This window comes from Aspergillus versicolor (genome assembly GCF_001890125.1).
Source record: "Aspergillus versicolor CBS 583.65 unplaced genomic scaffold ASPVEscaffold_1, whole genome shotgun sequence".
Taxonomy (NCBI): domain Eukaryota; kingdom Fungi; phylum Ascomycota; class Eurotiomycetes; order Eurotiales; family Aspergillaceae; genus Aspergillus; species Aspergillus versicolor.
In genome coordinates, this window is record NW_024467524.1 from 97747 (window position 1) to 117051 (window position 19305).

The 19305-nt window shown below is 50.3% G+C and overlaps 9 protein-coding genes across 9 annotated transcripts; 5 read left to right on the forward strand and 4 right to left on the reverse strand.

Annotated features, from left to right (window-relative positions):
• Positions 1-89: 89 nt before the first annotated feature.
• ASPVEDRAFT_119179 (pepsin-like aspartic protease) lies at positions 90-1429 on the forward strand (the record flags this gene model as incomplete). Its single annotated transcript, XM_040805671.1, has 3 exons — positions 90-434; positions 480-1307; positions 1352-1429. The coding sequence occupies 3 exons, from the start codon at positions 90-92 to the stop codon at positions 1427-1429; spliced, it is 1251 nt and encodes a 416-aa protein (XP_040661548.1).
• A 58-nt stretch (positions 1430-1487) lies between these two features.
• Positions 1488-3223, reverse strand: ASPVEDRAFT_35109 (putative nucleoside transporter). The gene has a single exon (XM_040810922.1). It carries the CDS (start codon positions 3153-3155, stop codon positions 1623-1625), a length of 1533 nt encoding a protein of 510 aa, XP_040661549.1. The 5' UTR covers positions 3156-3223; the 3' UTR covers positions 1488-1622.
• A 1484-nt stretch (positions 3224-4707) lies between these two features.
• ASPVEDRAFT_156608 (BNR/Asp-box repeat domain protein) lies at positions 4708-6047 on the forward strand. The gene is made up of 2 exons (XM_040808530.1): positions 4708-5206; positions 5275-6047. The coding sequence occupies exons 1-2, from the start codon at positions 4752-4754 to the stop codon at positions 5951-5953; spliced, it is 1134 nt and encodes a 377-aa protein (XP_040661550.1). The 5' UTR covers positions 4708-4751; the 3' UTR covers positions 5954-6047.
• A 239-nt stretch (positions 6048-6286) lies between these two features.
• ASPVEDRAFT_180822 (glycoside hydrolase family 27 protein) lies at positions 6287-8010 on the forward strand. The gene is made up of 4 exons (XM_040808865.1): positions 6287-6575; positions 6635-7285; positions 7350-7487; positions 7545-8010. The coding sequence occupies exons 1-4, from the start codon at positions 6453-6455 to the stop codon at positions 7854-7856; spliced, it is 1224 nt and encodes a 407-aa protein (XP_040661551.1). The 5' UTR covers positions 6287-6452; the 3' UTR covers positions 7857-8010.
• Positions 8011-8730: 720 nt separating this feature from the next.
• On the forward strand, positions 8731-10068 carry ASPVEDRAFT_57931 (NAD(P)-dependent alcohol dehydrogenase; the record flags this gene model as incomplete). Its single annotated transcript, XM_040815394.1, has 3 exons — positions 8731-9032; positions 9101-9746; positions 9822-10068. Exons 1-3 carry the CDS (start codon positions 8846-8848, stop codon positions 10066-10068), a joined length of 1080 nt encoding a protein of 359 aa, XP_040661552.1. The 5' UTR covers positions 8731-8845.
• A 2052-nt stretch (positions 10069-12120) lies between these two features.
• On the forward strand, positions 12121-13060 carry ASPVEDRAFT_118939 (EGFR-like transmembrane domain-containing protein; the record flags this gene model as incomplete). Its single annotated transcript, XM_040805653.1, has 2 exons — positions 12121-12712; positions 12762-13060. 2 exons carry the CDS (start codon positions 12121-12123, stop codon positions 13058-13060), a joined length of 891 nt encoding a protein of 296 aa, XP_040661553.1.
• Positions 13061-13592: 532 nt separating this feature from the next.
• ASPVEDRAFT_205341 (putative carbonyl reductase) lies at positions 13593-14913 on the reverse strand. The gene is made up of 3 exons (XM_040809432.1): positions 14548-14913; positions 14110-14493; positions 13593-14054 (listed from the first exon to the last, which is right to left on the reverse strand). Exons 1-3 carry the CDS (start codon positions 14795-14797, stop codon positions 13807-13809), a joined length of 882 nt encoding a protein of 293 aa, XP_040661554.1. The 5' UTR covers positions 14798-14913; the 3' UTR covers positions 13593-13806.
• Positions 14914-15030: 117 nt separating this feature from the next.
• ASPVEDRAFT_48123 (uncharacterized protein) lies at positions 15031-16608 on the reverse strand (the record flags this gene model as incomplete). Its single annotated transcript, XM_040813954.1, has 1 exon — positions 15031-16608. The coding sequence occupies one exon, from the start codon at positions 16606-16608 to the stop codon at positions 15031-15033; it is 1578 nt and encodes a 525-aa protein (XP_040661555.1).
• Positions 16609-17456: 848 nt separating this feature from the next.
• Positions 17457-19195, reverse strand: ASPVEDRAFT_35115 (uncharacterized protein). Its single transcript, XM_040810924.1, has one exon. It carries the CDS (start codon positions 19169-19171, stop codon positions 17573-17575), a length of 1599 nt encoding a protein of 532 aa, XP_040661556.1. The 5' UTR covers positions 19172-19195; the 3' UTR covers positions 17457-17572.
• Positions 19196-19305: the final 110 nt, after the last annotated feature.

A 19305-nucleotide genomic window follows, 5' to 3' on the forward strand; every position in this document is an offset into this window, starting at 1 on the left:
CGCCACTACGTCATATTCAACGCGGAGATATTTAATGCCCATCAAAACAACCACCTCAACTCCCCATCTACAATATTATTGACAGCAGTATGGGTTCCAAAATTAAGCTCATTTCCAATCCCCGCTACCAGAAATCTGGTACCAAGTCGTATGTCCACCTCATGCGCAAGTACCGCTTCTCCCCGACAAAAGGGGGGCGGTACTTTTACGGCGGCCATCTGCAGCAAACAGGGCGGCAATACACCAACAAGCCCATAGGTGGCAAAGCCCGCATCCAGCGCGTTCTAAGAAAGAAAGTCGCGGACACAAATGAAGTTGGCGAAGTTGGTGCCGACGATGTTCAGAATGACTCGATGCACCTGGCCCCAGTAAATATCGGAACCCCCGCGCAGACGGTGAATCTGGAAATTGACACAGGATCTGCGGACCTCTGGGTAAGTGACGTCCCATGGAATCAAGGATAAATTCTGATGAAGTAGGTCTGGTCGAGCGAGCTCCCCTCGGAGACCGTCTCTCAGCACACCGGCACGGTCTTTGACGCGAGCAAGTCAAGCTCATTCAAAAAGTCGGATTCCACGTGGAAGATTTCGTATGGCGACGAAGCCTCTGCCTCTGGTACAGTAGGAACAGACTTAGTATCTCTTGGTGATTTCAAGGTTGAGAACCAGAGAATTCAGCTGGCCGACACCATATCAACCCAGTTCCAGGGTACTGGCGACGGCGTGTTGGGTTTGGCATTCAACAATATCAACACCGATAGATCGCTCGTGAAGAATCTGATTGCACAGGATATCTCGAAGTCTGCCAATCTGTTCACTGTCAAGCTGGGGCACTGGAAAGACACAGAGCCGTTCTACACATTCGGATTCATCGACCAGGAGACGGTCAAGGCGTCCGGAGACGACATTCATTACACTCCGATCGACCAGACTCACGGGTCGTGGCTCTTTGACTCATCTTCTGCGACTGTAAACGGGAACATGATAACAAGATCAGGAAACAAGGCTGTTGCCGATACGGGGACACCTTTAGCACTGGTAGACGACGACACGTGCAAGGCGATATATGATGCCATTCCCGGAGCACACTACGATGAGGATAGTCAAGGCTATATTTACCCTTCTGATACAACAGAGGACAAGCTACCCGTTGTCTCACTTGCTGTGGGAGAGAAGCAGGTTGTCGTCCAAAAGGAGGATCTGGGCTTCGCCGAGGCCAAGTCTGGATATATTTATGGAGGCATCCAGAGCAGAGGAACTTTGCAGAATGACGTCCTTGGGTCTACACTCCTCAACGGGATTTACGCTGTACGTCGCATCCTTCGTTTGTGAGCCATTTCTAACACCGGTAGATATTTGATGTCGGTAATTCGCAATTCGGGGCAGTACAACCGAAGGGCGTGCGGCAAAGTCTGACTATTTCTCAATGAACAGTCGCTGCTCTATATTTGGGAGATGGTACGTAGTGAAAGGCGCAGTCTCGTACGGTGAATAATAGCCCGCTTGGACAGTCGTATCTATCTCGGACCGGAAACCTGTATATAAATGTTTACTGCTATATAAATAAACCCGCGGTTCAAGTGACTGACAGGATGTTTCTAACTATTCTATTTTATGTAAAAGCTAGCGACCGAAGTACTTCAGCTCCAAATACCTAGCTGGTGGGTAAGACAGCGCAGTAACGACAAAGGTCAGCTCGTTGGCAACATCACCACCAGACTCGCCGATAATCTTAGCCAAAGGACCAATAAACCAGGTCTCGTCCATTCCCATACACCACGCTACAATTCCCAGACAGAATGAGACCGCAGCAGCAATACCGATAGGTAACCTGGCCGGGTCGTTCCATCCTTCCAGGTCGTAGTTATCGAATTTGCCCTTGCGGAAGATAAAGTGCTCCTCAAATAAGATAATCGCATAGCTGGTACACCAATAACCAAGCAAGCTCAGAAAGTTTTGAAGATAGTCATTTAACTTTGCTCTTCCACCAACTGCTAGCGCCAATATACAGGCGAAGGAGAATATCGTCCACAGAAAACGGGGAATGCGAGCGAACGGTCGAGCCAGCTGCTGAAAAGAGATGGCAGAGCTGTAGATGCTGATCACATTTTGATTGATGCCAGACAGAACCAGAAGGGTCAGAAGGAACTTGGCAAATCCCCGTGGATACAGCATGTCCTGGATGAGATAGCCCAGCCCTTGGTCTTCGTAGGCGCTTTGCCATTCTGGTTTGTTTTGGAACGCAGAAGCCACCACGCATCCAGCAATCATGGGGATACATGTCGGCAAAGCAATACCAAAGGTTGTTAACAGGAAGACTTTCACGCGGTTGACGTCGGCAGGATAATGGACGTAGTAATCGCTGGCCATGGTGCACCACGAGGCGCTAGAACCGTAGACAACTGCCAGCAGACTGAGAAGCGATCCAGACAGCGTCAGTCCCTCTGCAGTCGCTGGACTCCTGTTATCGGCGTACTGACCAGTCTCGCCGTAGATTATCATGAAGATAACAAAGAAGATCATCCATGCGTATCGTTCATAGACCAGAATCGCGTTCAGCCCGATAAAGGAGATCAAAAGTGCCACGACAGCGAGGATGACAATCCCCAGGATCAAAGACACATGGCCATCGGAAACTGCAGTCAAGGCCAGGCCACCAGTTATACACGAAACAGCTGCCCAGCCCAGTTGCTGGATACCGTTGAGAAGTGCAGGGAGTTTGTTGGGCCACCATCCAAAGCTGTATCGACTCACGCTGATCTGACGCAGGCCAGTCGCACCACCAAATGTCGCACAGAATCCAGTCAGAGCACCGCCGAGAAGCGAAGCGAACACGATGATGAGGATGGACTGCTTGAGATTGAGGCCGAATTCCCAGCCGAGGAAGCCTGTCGCAAAACAAGAGGTGTTCATGACTCCACTGGCCCACAGCAGCGCCATCGTTAGTTCTTCAAACCAGGAGACTGGCTTCTTGTCTTCCGGACGTTTGCGATCGATGGCTTCAGACTCGACGCCGAGTTTTCTGTCCATTCGCTCCTCCAGCCTGTTGAACCAGGCCAGAATACCTGGGGAACTGTCGACAGGGGCCTCATTGGAGCTGACCTCGGTGCCTTTCTCAGTGGGAGCGCCCTTTTCGGGGTCAGAATTGGATTCCATTGTTAGAAGAGAACTGGATAGACGAGAGGCAGAAATTCATATCGCTGCAGGCGACGGAAAGAAGGGAGGGGAAGTGACAGCGGCTTATCACGTACAAATTTCAGAACGCCCCACAAAAGTTTGAACGGTTGAGAACGCTTGTCGAAAGCTTGTCGGATCACTGACTAATAGGAATTATTTTCTTATCTTGTCTATCATCTGGTACAGCTCCTACGCATAAGTGGGCAGGCAATTTTGTTCAAGTATTTCCTTGCGTACTTTAATTATAGCGACATTGTTAATATTATAAGATAACTAGACGATTCTTGCAATCCTTAAGACTGCAATAACACTCTTTATCACCTACTATACTGATATTGAAGTTCAAAATTTACTCAGATCTTAGTATGTTAAAAGTGGTAGTTTTGGGTGATACACCTGCGTGCGAAGCGCCCGGGATTGACGTTGTGCACTGGTATATCAGGTTAACGTATACGGGCTGAATGGAGCGTGCAATCTCCCGCCATCAAATTAGGTATGCTCGACAGGAGGCGACCTCTTCGACGGACGAATTTCTACTCTATGATATGTGGCTGTTCCAGTAATTGTCTCCAGCAACCCGAGTTCGGAGAAAGGGTCCACGTATTGCATATTTTCAACATGTCCTTCAAAAAAGTCCTCAGAAAGGTCGTGGGCATTTTTTCAGACTCGATGACAATTCTATCTAGAAGGCATCAGAAAGCGACCCTCGCGTGCTAGAGATGTCGCCGGCGCAAACTCGGTTTATATTAGTTCTCCGCAATAAATCACAATCCCCGCGGGGATAGGTGATGCTCATGATTTACATTGAAGCAGTAAAGTCATTTAGCCCTGATCCATGTATGCTAACCAGCCCGCCCGCAGATCGACGGCGAACTTAGAAATGGGTCACCACCAACGTGGCCACTCCCAGGTAGGGAGGACTGGAGGCATGCTCTAAAGATAAAAGTCATGAGTGAGTCACTTGGAACTGCCGACCTCAGAAGCTTTGATATATTTTATTTCTCAAGAGCACGCAAACCGTCATTGCTGGGCTTCGTGCTCGTCACAGAGGCCCGCGTTTGTGTAATGCCTTTTGGTTATAAATCTGGGTCAATGCGCGGGTAAAGGGGATTATAGAACCGTTATACCCCTCTTCTCTCCGGGTTAGCTTGGATGGCAGTCAGTAATATTTATTAAGTACTTTGAATGATTTAATCGGAAGGAGTGTTTGTGGGCTAGTTATAGACTAGAATGGGCCATTTCGTGCCTGTTTCGGTTTTAATGCTGCTCTTATGTAAATTTGGTATCTGGAAAGCCTCTAACAGAATACCTCGGGCTTTATGCAGATAATGCAAAAGGTAATTTAAACCATGTACAAACCGTATGCTATTTCGTAGTGTTGGGATGGGCGTTTTCCAGGCGGAATAAAGTACCGCTATCCGGCCATTTACCATAATAACCGCCTATTATCCAGGACTCAAGGAGCCGAAGGAAGATATAAATCCACAAAAAGTCAGCTTGTCATGGTCTAATTCGTAACCTTTTGAGAGACAGTCAATTAAGTCCCAGCCTCAACAACCTAATTACCGAGTGTTCATGGCCGCCTTTACCCGTTTGGCTGTAGCTCTAGCCTTGGCTATAGGTGTTGTGAAAGCATCTCACCATAATACTTTTGACAATGTGACCATATTTACACCACCTGAAAGCTGGGAGGACCGGCAAACCTCCTATGGGCGGACAATTCTCCTTAATCACCAGCAGGAACATCACAAACACCCTGTTATGCTCTCGACCTGGTCATTCGGGGCCCCCGACGGACCATATCTACCAATATTCAAGTCTAAAAATGAAGGCGAGTCCTGGTTTGAGTATTCAAAGCTCTACTTCACTCATCAGAACTACACTGGCGGTGGCATCTGGCAACCATCTCTATACGAACTGCCACGGCAAGTGGGCGACTTCCCACCCGGAACGATTCTGGCATCTGGAAATGCCATTCCCAAGGATTTTTCATCCACAAACATTGAGGTCTATGCCAGTCGAGACGGAGGGTAAGCCGCCCACACCCCACCTGACAATCCGGCGCCCTTCTGTTGCTAATTGGTGCTCAATCCATCAGGTTGACCTGGGAGTTTGTATCCGTTGTCGCTACCGGGACTGCACCCAACACGACCAATGGGGCCCATCCAATCTGGGAGCCGTTTATCATGTTGTACGAGGACCAACTTACCGTCTACTACTCGGACCAACGCGATCCATTGCACGGTCAGAAGCTGGCACACCAGTCGACGCGGGATCTTGTCCACTGGGGACCCATAGTTAACGACGTGGCATATGCTAATTATACCCTGCGCCCCGGTATGACTACTGTGGAAAAGTTAGGCAATGGGAAGTACATCCTATCCTATGAGCTTGCCTTTGCAGCCGAAGTGCCTTATGCTGTTCATTACCGCATTGCGGATAGCCCACTCGAGTTTGACAGTGCCGAATCTCACCTCCTCAGGTCCCAGGATGGAACAATCCCTGCGGCATGCCCATATACGGTTTGGACACCGGATGGGGGTCCGGATGGGACGATCGTTCTCAGTGATGGAACGTATGAGGAGGTTTTTATCAACCGGGAGAATGGCCATCCGCATGCCTGGATTAAAGTCCCCACTGGAAAGGGCGTTGCGTATTCGAGATCCTTGACAGTCATGCCGGAGAAGAATGTGATCTTGTTCCTCAATGGGGGATTGTATGGGGCAGAGAGTACGACAGTAACTGCAGGAGAGTGGGAGATCCCGACACATCCTTGAGAACTGATTTAGAATCTAAATTGGCTAATTGAGATTTGCCTGTCTGCTTTGAAGCGATAAATGAGGTATTTAACCACACTAGGCTAAAATAAATTACCAAGGTTGTTGGCATAAATCTCCAGCCAAGGAAGGATCATCGTCCGGTTTAACGCGATCGAAAGCAGGATTTCCATTATTACTACAACGGGAAGATTTCCAGTGCGGGGAGGCCAAGATCTGTGGGGTAGAGGCCGACGACAGGGTTGGCTCAAATTCAAGGATTGATCACCCTTAGGCAAGGCTGTAAATCCTAGGAAGCGGGCAATACGGAGCGCTTGACCAAATGGGTATATTCACTGCTCCCGTGTTTCAGGTATAGGATCGTCACGAGTCATTAGCCGGTCCCTCTTCCTTGAACAGCATATAGACCGGCTTCCCATATTGAGATGCGGTACAGATCGCTGAGAGCAACCTATATTGAAGACCACACTCCTTGCTCCTATCTTGACCACACGGGATCATGGCGGCCATCTCGAAGTTGATAGCTTGGAGCTCCATGCTAGTCCTCGCTCAATCTACTAGGATAGAGCGCCGATGGAACAACTCCATTGGACTTACTCCACACATGGGCTGGAGTAGCTGGGTATTATCATTTCCACAACGTACCCTCTTATGTGGGCTTCTCCAGCTAAGGCCCTTTAGAACGTCGCGCAATGTGATTCTGCATCGGAGAAATACGCTTTGGACACCGCAAACCGGTTTGTCGAGCTGGGTTTAAAAGACCTCGGATACACTTACATTAACATTGATGACTGCTGGTCAACTAAAGAAAGGGACGGGGAAGGCAACCTTGTTCCTGACCCTACCAAATGGCCTAACGGAATCCGCGCTGTAGTAGATCAAATCCACGACATGGGGCTGAAATTTGGTCTCTACGGGTGCGCTGGTGAATTGACCTGCGCCAGCTACCCCGGTTCCCAGGGCCATGAGGTGCAAGATGCGCAGCTCCTAGCCTCCTGGGATATTGACTTTTGGAAGCACGATAACTGTTTCACCCCATGCACTACTGAGCCGCCGCCCCAGACCTGTTGGGAAGATTCCGTGGACACCAGGCCATGGTATGTGACAATGCACGATGCGCTCCAGAGTGTATCTGATACAAAGGCGATCTTGTTCAATATGTGCCAGTGGGGTAGGAATGAGGTGTGGACTTGGGGGGCTCCGTTAGGCCACTCTTGGCGCATTGAGGGCGACAACTGGGGAGACTGGGAATCGGTGATTAGAATCGGTGCCAGGGCATCGGATATCTCTGAGTTTTCGGGTCCGGGGGGCTTCAATGACCTTGACATGCTAGTAAGTGGGCTCTCCAACCACTATCCGTGAAGCATTACCGGGCAGCTAAGATCGAACTGTCCAGTTTGTGGGTAATGGGGTGTTAACAGAGCCCCAAGAGCGACTGCATTTTGGGCTCTGGGCAATTACTAAGTCGCCCCTCGTCATTGGAGCTGATCTGAATACCATTCCGGAGACATCGCTGGCTATCCTGACCAACAAGGTAAAGTGGTAATCCATAATCACTCTGCGGCAACCCATCGTGTTAATGGCCAGGTAGGATATTATTGATATCAATCAAGATGAACTTGGCATCGCTGCAGGCATCTTCCAGCCCCCAAGCGCCCCTGCACCGGTCGCTGGCGAAATATATCCGTACTGGGCTGGGCGAGTGAGTGACGGCGTAGTGATTGCATTCGCTGCCGCCAGCGGTGGGGGGGAATTTTCAGTCAACTTTGTTGATGTACCAGGGCTCCAGTCGGGTCCCTATGAGTGGAAGGAGCTGTATTCTGGAGAGACTGGTACTGGCGAGGGAATCACTTTTGATGTGGCAGATGACGACTTTGCTATCTTCAAGGTCACGACTGCTTGAATTATGCATACTGGTAGCATAGTCCTTAAGTCTGGGAGAATCGGGTGTCTGTTGGTAATCCCCGCCCGCTAATAGCTTATGCTGGATTAGAAACGGGAAACTAGATTAGGGATTAACTTTATTAAGAATACACCCTCCTGCTGTTGATTCTTACCCGTATAGAATAATACCCAGATCTATTAATTATTGTCTCTATAGAATAAGATCCAGGTCTATTAATTCTTATTGATATCTTGAGAAGTATTAATGGAAGCAGGGTGCAGACCCACTAGTCACCGACAGCAAATAGGGTCAACATAGGATTCTCTTGCCCTTTGCTATGTACCAAGCGAAGAGGAATGACAGGTCAGACAACACGTTAAAGGTACGATTGATGGCTGGCGCTTAATACTTATCTATGGATGATAGATGGGCTTGTTCGCCAGCCTCGAAACACGAGACAGTATCAAACACCACAAAGCACTGCCTTATCGGCTTTTAGACTTACGACATGATACTATAAGCTTCCAAGGAAACCCTTGAGAGTCGAATCAGGATATTACCAAGATCTCCTAAGAGTGCAGCATCTAGATAGCTTAGCACGACGTGTACTAGAAAACAAGGTAAAAATCAACATGGCTTCTATATTGAACACGTTCCCCGGCCAGCATTAACCATATCCACCGTTTCATTGCGACGACTCGATACTGTAACATGTAGTCCACACTGAGGTGATTTATCTCTGTCCACTCAGAGGGCAGCGGGATCCGCGGGCTCGAACCCACATGTCAGCAATTGGGGCACCAGGGGTGGATCCAAGTCATCGGCAAATCTATACAACCTTCACGGCACAGACTTGAAGTTATCTCCAGGCAATGCTTACAGAATGACGTCTGGCGAAACCAAACATCAACTGGCAGCGAAGCCATAAATATCTTCATCTGGTCGTTCAAACCCTCTACTGATCTCTCCTTGTTCATCCCTAGTGCCACCATCACCGCTAATCCACCATGGCCAACTACAAGTTTGAGGGCTGGCTGGGCGACAAACCGGAGTCGGCCGGCGGCCAAATGCAATGGGGCGCGTTTGAACCTAAAACATGGACAGAGGATGATGTTGACATCAAAGTCACCCACTGCGGCATTTGCGGTTCTGACCTTCACATGCTGCGCTCTGGCTGGGGCCCAACAGACTATCGTATGAACACGAGTTGGCCCTACCCTTTCTGTTTGTTCACGACGGCTGATGTCATCTCTTTTGTCTAGCTTGCTGCGTCGGGCATGAGATTGTCGGCACCATTGTGCGTGTAGGTAAGAATGTCAAGCAGCACAAGCTGGGTGACCGCGTTGGTGTTGGCGCCCAAGCGCGAAGCTGTATGCAGGCAGACTGCCCTGACTGCTCCGTCGGCCAGGAAAGCTATTGCAAGCGCTCCAATATCCACACCTATGGTTCTGTCTTTCCCGAAGGTGGCAAGTCCTATGGCGGGTACGCTGATTACCACCGCGTGAACCAGCACTTCGCCATCAAGATCCCCGACGCGATGCCATCCGAGCACGCCGCACCCATGATGTGCGGCGGTATCACTGTCTACTCGCCGCTGAAGAACCATGGATGCGGCCCTGGCAAGTCCGTTGGCATTGTTGGTGTCGGCGGTCTGGGTCACTTTGCCGTCATGTTTGCAAAGGCCCTTGGGGCTGATAAAGTAGTTGGTATCTCGCGTCGGGCCGCCAAGCGCGATGATGTATTAAAGCTGGGTGCCGATGAATACATTGCAACTGCGGATGATAACGATTGGGCGCAAAAGCACGCTGGCAGCTTGGACTTGGTTGTCTCTACAGTCTCGGCTACCAATATGCCCATGAATGAGTATTTGGGTCTAATCAAGACTGGCGGCACATTTGTGCAAGTTGGGTGAGTCTCGCAGATAACCACCTATGAATTATTCTAGACGTGCAACCTATCTGACTGAAATCCTTTTCCGCTCAGGGCCCCCGACAACGGAGAGCTACCACCAATTAATATCTTCACCCTTTTGGTTAGTGCAGTGAAAGTCACGGGCAGCGCCATTAGGCCACCTGCACAGATCAAGGAGATGCTCGATTTCGCTGTTGCGAAGAACATAGTTCCCTGGGTAGAGAAACGTCCAATGGCGGAGGCAAACAAGGCCATTGTGGATATGGAAGGAGGCAATGCGCGCTACCGATATGTTCTCGTCAATGAGAAGCATCTCTAGATTTGGCCTCTAGTATTCGATATGAGTATGGAGTTTGGAGTTGTGGGCGGCGGTTGCGGATAGGAGTTGAATGAAGTTCCAATAGTGTCTACCAGGATGTAATCTGCTCGTATGTAGTCCAAAACAAGTGATGAAGATATATATCACCGAGTTTCAAAGAGTTTGACAGCTCTTTGTAGTCAACATGCCGCTCCCTTCAATACAGGAACCCCCGGCTCATTCTCTACTCTCTAGCTATCTTGTGTAACAACGCTTCATGTTCTTCGGATGTAACACACCTGTGACTCGACGAGGATACTGGGCAATCTTATTGGCTCTGCAGGAAATGGATGATCGAAGAGAATGAAGGGCGTGGTAGCTTCAGTATGACCTAATTGAGCTGCCAGGCATGTGCTGTAAGTAGCAGTTCCTTTGGGAGACCATCGTGTCGGAGAAGACGTTGAACACTAGCTACGGTTCAGATCAACGTCTCGCAGAGTCGATCTGCGTCTCGCCCAACCCAAGCTTGCGCAATTATTTTGGAACGCATCCAGGTCAGGAAATATGAGGCAAAACTTGAGATATCGAGGATTGAGACAACCATGCGGAGGCCCACAGGTTCCAAGTAGGTGAGTTGTGGTCTGCTCGTATTACCACCACCACAATGGACTTACCTTCAGAGCCCAGGTGGAATGGACGGCCAAGACGAAATAAGCAACATCGTCACCGTTTCTAATTTCACTTTGTATTTGCCTGGGTTTATTTTCATGAGTTGTATCTTCCTTAGCATTCATCGCAGGGACACTCGGTATCACAAGACATATCGTCTCCCAGGTGGTACTTTTCATGATCATCCATGCATACGGCGTTGGCACGCTCATCCTGGGTTCGATATACGCCCTAATCGCTGTCCGCTAATTGGGTATTTGTTCTTCGTTCTCGACTTGGCTGCGCCTTGGCACATACCCAAACACACTTTATCGTCTCTCGGTACATTAATCAATGCTTAGTGAAGGCAGTCCGATCCGAGATGGAGCCTTTCACTCAAAAACTCTGATAGATTGGTCTTTCCAACTCTACCATTGCTAAACCAACGTGGGATGCTTGTAAAGTTTATAAGATAGTGGGTGATTCTAAGTATCATAAAATGTGCATGCTGGCCATCTTAAACTGTTTGTTCCTTTTAGTGACCTGCTGGTATAACCTCAAATAAGAGGCAGGTATTCGCCAGGGCTGATCCACTCCGTAATCTGATATTGGGTACTTCCGTTCGCTCTCCAAGATACTTCTGGGTGTAATTGCCAAGAGAACCATCTCTCGATCATGCTACAGCCAGGGGGCTGCAAACGTACTGGAAATGGGAAATCCAACTCATGCCAGCAGGCTGGGCATAGGGGATATTTATAAAACTAGTACATGGCGGGCCCGAACTAGTCGAGTAAGCCAACTGAGGCCACCAGCTGTTGGCCCCCAATAATTCTGTGGAGGCAGGCCCCATTTTATGTGGCTTACGCCTGACTTTGCGAGAACTGGGCTGTGCTAGGCCATTTGCGCAATGTTGGATCTACAATTCATAAACAGTGAAGACAAGATGGCTCAAAAGATATAGAAAGACCTATAACGAAGAATTCGCCGACATCAATCAAGTCAAGAGTCGAGCACCCAATTCCATCCAAGCTGCAACGACCCAGTGCTCCCATTCAGCCGCAGAACGAGACGAACCAACCTAACAGCTGTCAGCGCTAACAAGCACGAGCATTAGACCCACTTAGTTGGGGCCGTTCAAATTTCTTTAATATCTGTTCTAGAATCCTGCGGCCGAACTGCCAATCACAAACACGCCGAGTGATCCAGCCGCGAAGGAAGGCAAGGCAGTGCAGCTCCTTCACCATCTCAGCCTTACCCCGTCGTGACATTATTAAACTACTCTAGGTCTGTGTTTATTTCTGGTTTTGAGTCTGATTTTCCTTTAATACGCGACTCGGGCTCCTGTGTCCCCCCGACCCGCAGATCTCAAACATTGACTGTCCCCTACTTTCGTTTCTTCCCGAACCACCACATATAATATAGACAATGTCCGCAAACTCAGACTCCGACTGTGCCTCCGGCTCAAAATCCTGCACCTTCACCTGTCCTGCCGGCGGCACATGGTATGCCTGTCCGGACCCCCCCTATTTCGTGGGCTGCTGCTCGTCCGACCCATGCCATAATACCAACAGCAATAATACATCTCCGTGCCCGAATGTCCACGCAGCATCGTTTGACACAAGCATCTTCGACAGCCTCACACCGAATAACTGCATTGATGTTCCTAGTGATAACTGGTACACGTGTAATGGCACCGACGTGCCGTTCATAGGCTGCTGCGCATCGAACGCCTGCGCCGAGTCGACGGGGTGTCCAAAGGACGACGTGCGTGCAGCGGCTTGGAGCTCGTCGAGGGAGGATCAATTTACATTGTTTCAGGATGCGGATGGGGGGGACGATGGTGATGACTCGGGGGATGATGGGCTCGGGGCCGGCGCGATTGCAGGTATTGTGGTTGGGAGTGTTGCTGCGGTGGTGATTGTGATTGCGCTTGCTTGGTGGTTTCTTAGGAGGAGGAAGATGCAAAAGCAGGACACGTCTGCGGGGAAATATATGGGTCCTGCGTCGCCGTACCAGGGTATGACTCTCTCTGTTGACTATATTTATCTGGATTTGCACGCTAACAGATGTAGACTCGCACTTTTCCAGCCCCGGGGGAACGACTGTCGGTCCAAATACAGGGTACCTGTCTATGTCCCCAGCAGGAGTTAGTAGTATGCCCTCATCGCCCCCGCTGCCGTCGGAGTCTGGGCGAGCAGTATCGGAGCTATATTCAAGCGACACGGATGTGCAACATCAGTATAAACACGGATCGGGTCAGCATGGGCTGGGGGTACTTGGCGCGACGCCGCAGCCAATTCCCGAGCTGGATAGCACGAATCAACCACCAGAGATCCACGAGATGGATGGGGGGAGTCGGTCGTAACGAGAACTCTGCAAGCTTAATGATAAAGTTAGATAGACAGGGCTTTCTTTCGAAGCTAAGCCTGAGTGTATACATATGCATGTTTAATAAATAATCCGAAGCGTTCTATCTTCTCTGCGATCTGATATTGCAGTGGCATCATACATTCCCCGGTTAGGATCATTCTGGCTTCCACCGTTCCACAAATCGTCGTCCAGCCATGTTGTACTGATAGCCAGTTGCTGCGGGAAAACTCCAGAACGATATAGCGTGGGACGCCTGGCCGCAGAGGGAAGGCAACGTTACTACCATGTCTGAGTTGAATTCTCGGCAGGACCATCGTTTATTTGAGCACTGCCACTGGAGATACTGGGAAATGCGTCAGAGGAATGACCTGCATAATATCAAGTAACCTGGCTGCACGTAATCCTACACTGCCCTTGTTCAGCTCCTGGTGGTCCCTCCCTAGCCAAGGAAGTTCTCGTAGGGCCAGCCATCAGCAACGAACGTATCCCGTAAGCAACCCGTTGCATTTCGCTTCATAGAGGTTAACGCAATGTTCTGCAATACAGAGGATAGTCGGTCCTTTCGCGGACCTGCAGCTAGGATACACGCGTTCATGTGCTTTCGCTTCCGATAGGAGATTCCAACATGGCGTTCCTTATTCTATCTAACCTGAATAATGTACTTGCATGGAAAGTCATTGGCTATGCAGGGTCATAACTCGCTGTTGAAGCTATTCACAAACAGGTCCGGAGGCTCAAGGCTCACGGTAGAGTGTACCCTCCATCCACCACGATGTCCGCCCCAGTAGTGTAGCTGGAGGCGTCGGAGGCAAGGTAAAGATAAGCCCCGTTCAGCTCGTGCGATTCACCTTCACGACCCATCGGGATCTTATCCTTCCAGATTGACTTTGTGTCCTCGGAGACGAAACTGGAGATCTCGGTTGCAATATAGCCAGGAGAAACTGAATTGGCACGGGCGAATCGGACCCATTCAACTGCCAGAGATTTGCCTAAGATTCATGAGCATCAAATTAAACTTTGAGATGAGTTGTTCTTGAAACATACAGAGATGGATAACTCCTGCCTTGGCTGCGTTGTATGCAGCTTGGAGTTGAGGGAAGTTAACAATATGGCCACTCATCGAGGCAGTGGCGACGAAGCTTCCGTATGTAAACTTCTGGAGTTTGTTGCCATTAATGTCGGTGCCCTCTTCCTTTTGCCTCCTCCAGTGCGCAGCGGCAGCCCTGGCGCAGTAAAAGGTACCGTCGAGGTCAGTCTGAACGACATTTCTGTAGTGGGCAATCTCAGCATCAACCATGGGCCCTTGGGTCCAGGGAATGCCAGAGTTGGCGACCATAATATCCAGTCGCCCATTCAGGTCTTTTACTGCCAAGTTTACGGCATCCTCCACAGCCTGGGGGTCCTTAATATCGACCTGATACGCTTTGCCTAGAAGGTGTGAGCCACGAATATACAGAATAAATGAATAAGGATGGCACTTACACGTTACGCCATACTTGTTCTGAATTTCATTTGCCTTCTCGATCGCTTGTTTATTGGAGTTATACCATATGGCAACATTTGCTCCAGCCTCTGCAAAAGCATGTGCCACCGAGAGGCCAATCCCCGCACCGGCACCCGTAACGATCGCAGTTTTCCCCTTGAGACTGAAAAGAGCCAGTGCACCCTCGTTTGCAGGGGCGGTGGTGTTATTGTGGACAAAGTTGCCCTGGGTGATTGGAGATCCAGACATTTCGTATATTCAACAGAGGTGTTATTTCAGAAAGCGACTGTTTACTCAAGACGGACAAACACAGGCTTTTATGGTCAATGAGGGGATTCGGGGTCCGTCCGAGCCCGGTGGAGAGCTCGGCTAAGTGTCTAGAATAAACCCGTCCAATTGGGCAGGTTGTTTATCATTCCCACAGTGGGCATTGAGACAGCAGCCAAGGCGACGGTCTTCCGCCGGAACCGATGCCATCTACGTCAATCGTCTGGCTCGACGTCAGGCCGTAGATCCACGCAATGCGACTGGATGACCCAGGGATCTTGCGGATGAGACAATCTATGGCCGAGATACAAGATGAAAAATCCCGGCAGTCCAATGTACGACGATACGAATGTCGCAGTGGACCACTGGGAGGGGAAGAAGACAGTGAACCCATTCAACAAACACAAAACGCTGAAAACGAAAATATTTATCCATGATGTATACGGCTGTAATGGTGCCTTCTGCCGAAGGTCATCTGTAGGGACTTGCTGTTCCTGGCATGCCCGTCGAAATCGCAGGTAAGTGATGGAGCAGCAGACCCAGGACAGAAACGCGCCAGTATTCACCAAGTTGACGAGCCAGTTCAGGATCTCCGCCGAGGACGAGTTGAGCGTCAGGTACGCCAGGAGCGAGACGCAAGATGTTGCCCCTACGGCATAAATGGGAACTCCTTTTGAAGTGCACCGTTGGAAAATGCGTGGGGCCGCTCCCTCCACGGCCATGGAATGCAGAGACCGACTGGACAGATAAAGGAAAGCATTCCCTGCAGACCACGCAGCTACCAACGCCACAGCATTAATGACGCTACTCAGTCCGCCTATGCCAGCGAGGCGGATGCCAGCCACCCAGGGCGACGCTGCAGCATCACTGCCGCTGGCGAGAGTGGGAGCATTAGAGGGGCAAATGACAGATATGCCAATCACACTGCCAACGAACATGATGATCAGTCGCCAGGTGAAGTGTTTCGCGACCCTAGGGATGTTCTTCCTTGGCTCTTGAATCTCCGCTGCAGTCCCGGCCACCATCTCGGGCGTGAATGTGAAGGGCATCGCACTGCTAAGGACAGTCGCGATGACTGCAACAAGCCTGCCTATATCCCCTTCCAGAATCAGAGTATTCGTTGCGCCTGGATCTTTCCAGTAGTGGAATCCGAGCCTGTTACGGTGCGGGCCTCCTCCCCAGAATAGCACGAACGAAAGAATCAGCAGGCCGATAATGGTCGCCAATTTAATTCCGGCGAAGGCGAATTCTGCCTCGCCATAGAAGCGCACTGGAAGGACATTGAGAGCGACAAGCAGCACCAAGCAGATGGTGATCCAGACTGCGCTGCTGACGCCAGGCTGCCAAAAGTCGATGATAATGGCGCATGCTGTAAGTTCAAACGGGACTAAAACCGCAAAGGAGTAGACATAGAGCCAGCCCATTGCAAAACCAAAGCTTCTCGATACAAAACGGGTACCGTAACGACTCATCGATCCGCCGCGGACTGGGACAAATGTCGCAATCTCGATGATTCCCGTGAGGATGAAGTACACCAGGGTTGAGAGAACAACGTAACTTCCAACTAGGAACGCCGGTCCTCCAGTCGCAATGGTCTTGCCGGTGGTTATAAAAAGTCCAGTTCCAACGGTGCCACCCCAGGCAATAAACAGGGCATGGCGAGCTTTCAGACGGCGTTGAGTTGACGGGAGATTCGGTGATTCAGCAAGTGAACCAACCTTCTGGCTTTCCTGGTCGGCATCCTGTGCACTAATTTGATCTTGCTTGTCTGTTGATAGCGATATAATATTCATGGTTCGGGGTATTGTGGATAGGACAGTGTACGTAGCTGGCCATCATAGTTTATAAGTACTGCCGCACAGTCCGCCATCCTTATCTGCTGGGCTTGAGTTTCGGCACGGACAAGGGACCAGCTGTATCAACCATCATCCAGAGCCAAATTAGCTTTCTTGAACGACCATTGGTTGCTTGTCATCTCGAATTCCTGGGAAAGCGGTGGCTGTCGGACATTCCGACAGGATATGCCCTTTTCTCTGAATGGAATCCTTATCGGGCAGCGGGTCTCTGAGGGAAGGGCCTTGATGATAAGAGATAATATTTGCCCTTGTTGGCCTCGTCGTCGTTCCATCGGACCATCCGCCTCGTACTAAACATATCTTATTGAGATGGTTGGTGTTGCGTGGTGTCTTCGGAAAAAAAAACACCTATTCCTCGCATAGGCAATATATTTCAGGCCACCAGTTTGTCCAATTACATACCCAGATCCGCTATGTTATCGGGTCGTTCTAGGTGTCTCTTTTATTTTTTGCAACCGTTAGCGAGTCTTCGGGTTTCCTACGCATCGCTCTGCGCAAATATACTGGTGACTACGACGTTTACGCGCCCTATGCTTGAATGTCTGTCAATCACAGGAGCACAGAGCGCCGTCACTTCCGGCCACGTTATTTCATTTGGGGAAGTTGGAGTTGTGGCCCCGCTTCCACTGCGCTAGATAGTAATTCTTGGGAATGCTTAGCGACAGCTACTGGCAGATTACCTGTCCGAGCTGATGGTCTCCAAATCCCGGGGATAGGCGTCAGCGAGGTGGTGGCTGTCTATAGGCTAAGGCTTGGAGTCGGCGCATTGACATTCTAGGACCTTGGGCCAAACTTTCTTCCCTGATATTGAGTATCCTGATAGCGTAGAACTATTGTTCTTGTATAAAGTGATGAGCCCGCGTACGCCTGTCTGACTTGTGTATAATCTCTTAAAATATAATCAAGTAGGAATAGAATATTGGAATCTTCCTCTTAGCCCACCCCTCTCCACGCCACCCCAGAGAACAAACTTTGGCTCCAGCCCCTTCCCAGAATTCTCTGCTTGCTCCAATCTCTCTTCCATCGGGAGAAGCACTACATTTTCAGGATAGAGCACCCCCATTAGGGCCAAAGAGACCAGTGGATCCTGGACGGGGATTATATGCAACCCGCCTTTGGCAGTGACAAGGCCGTCCTCCCCGGACCGAAGGACAGAGGTAGCATCATGCACAATCACATCGGATGTTTTCGCGTCATCGGTCCCAGTTTGAATGCCATTTTCGGGTATAGATGCGGAAGACGCCTGGTGTGCAATGTATGCGTAGCGATGGCCGCGGCAAACTTGGCCGACGTCCACGGAAATTGACCGGCCATTATCCAGCTCCAGACGGAGTTCCAGATGTCGACTTGGGACTGTTGGCGAGTCTGAGTCAGACACCGCTGGCCGAATTTCGATAGTGGCCCTTTGCACAGCAGGACTCTCTGTGCCTGGCGGGTAAGAAGCCGGAGCCTGGGTAGCTGCAGCTCCAGAAATTTCCATGCGGCGGGCAGAGTAGTAATCCTGCATTTCGTAGTCGAAGAGAATATCATTGGTTGCATCCTCAACTAGCCGAGCTGCAATGTACTGGAGTAGATGAAACGGGGTCTCCCCTCCAGCGAGAACAGCGGGGAGGACAAGGCCATGTGCGTACTGGAAACCGTATCCTGAGGTGGTTCTCGAATTCTGAGCTAGAATGCTCGGAGCCAGAAGGGCCTGTGCGAGCTTCACAACCGCCGACTGTGACACTTGTCTAGTCCAAAGCTGGACGAGGAATTCAGAACGGCTCGGCTCCAGGTAGCGCATACCCCGGGCGGCTTGGCCATCAATAGGAATAACAACGTCTTCGTAGTTTTTAAAAGGGATGAGGGCGTCGCGAAGAAGTACCATCTGGTGCATATATTCGTTGAACAGCTGCATCAGGTGTGGCTCGCTGCGAGGACCAAACATCAGATCAACATTCGGCTTCGTGAGCAGGTGCCCTTCACATGGACTGCGGAGGTACAGGTCGGGATTGACAACAGCACCAGTGTGGCTGCGCGCGTATTGCACCAGCGTCTTACCAATCCCCCTGGCTTGGTCGGCGATCTCTGTGCGTGAGTCGTCAAGGTCTTCATTGGGGAAACGCATGGACGCTTCTCGAGTGTTGGTGTCCAGGTTCGCAGCAAGGTTGTCCAACAACTGACATCGCGACGATCGCACGTTGGGAGGGTCAGGGCCCAGGCGAAGGACGACAGTATCAAGCAGGGGAGCAAAGCTCTCGACGAGTTGTCGTGGGGTGTATAGGCCAGATTTGAGAGCCCAGGCCTCGCGAGGCTCGTTCATGTCGTGCGCGCCAGCATCGGGATTGAGGGTGATACTGTGCCCGACTAGGATACCTGTACCTCGCCGCCCAATGCCAGGAAGCTGGAAGGTGGCTGTTTGGGTTATGGATTTTGTAGTCATGACTCTTATCATATCAAAAAGTCCTAGCAGGAGGAATGGTATAATAAGCACGCCGAGGAACCCAACAGAGGCAGCCATGGCTGATTATATAGCTACCAAAACCTTCACAGCATATTCTTTTAAAATCGAGCGGCTGACAAATTGACTGTCCCGGTGTATCCTATCTTGTGTTTAATTCCTGCGTATGGCCGTCGGAGAACTGTGGTCGTATG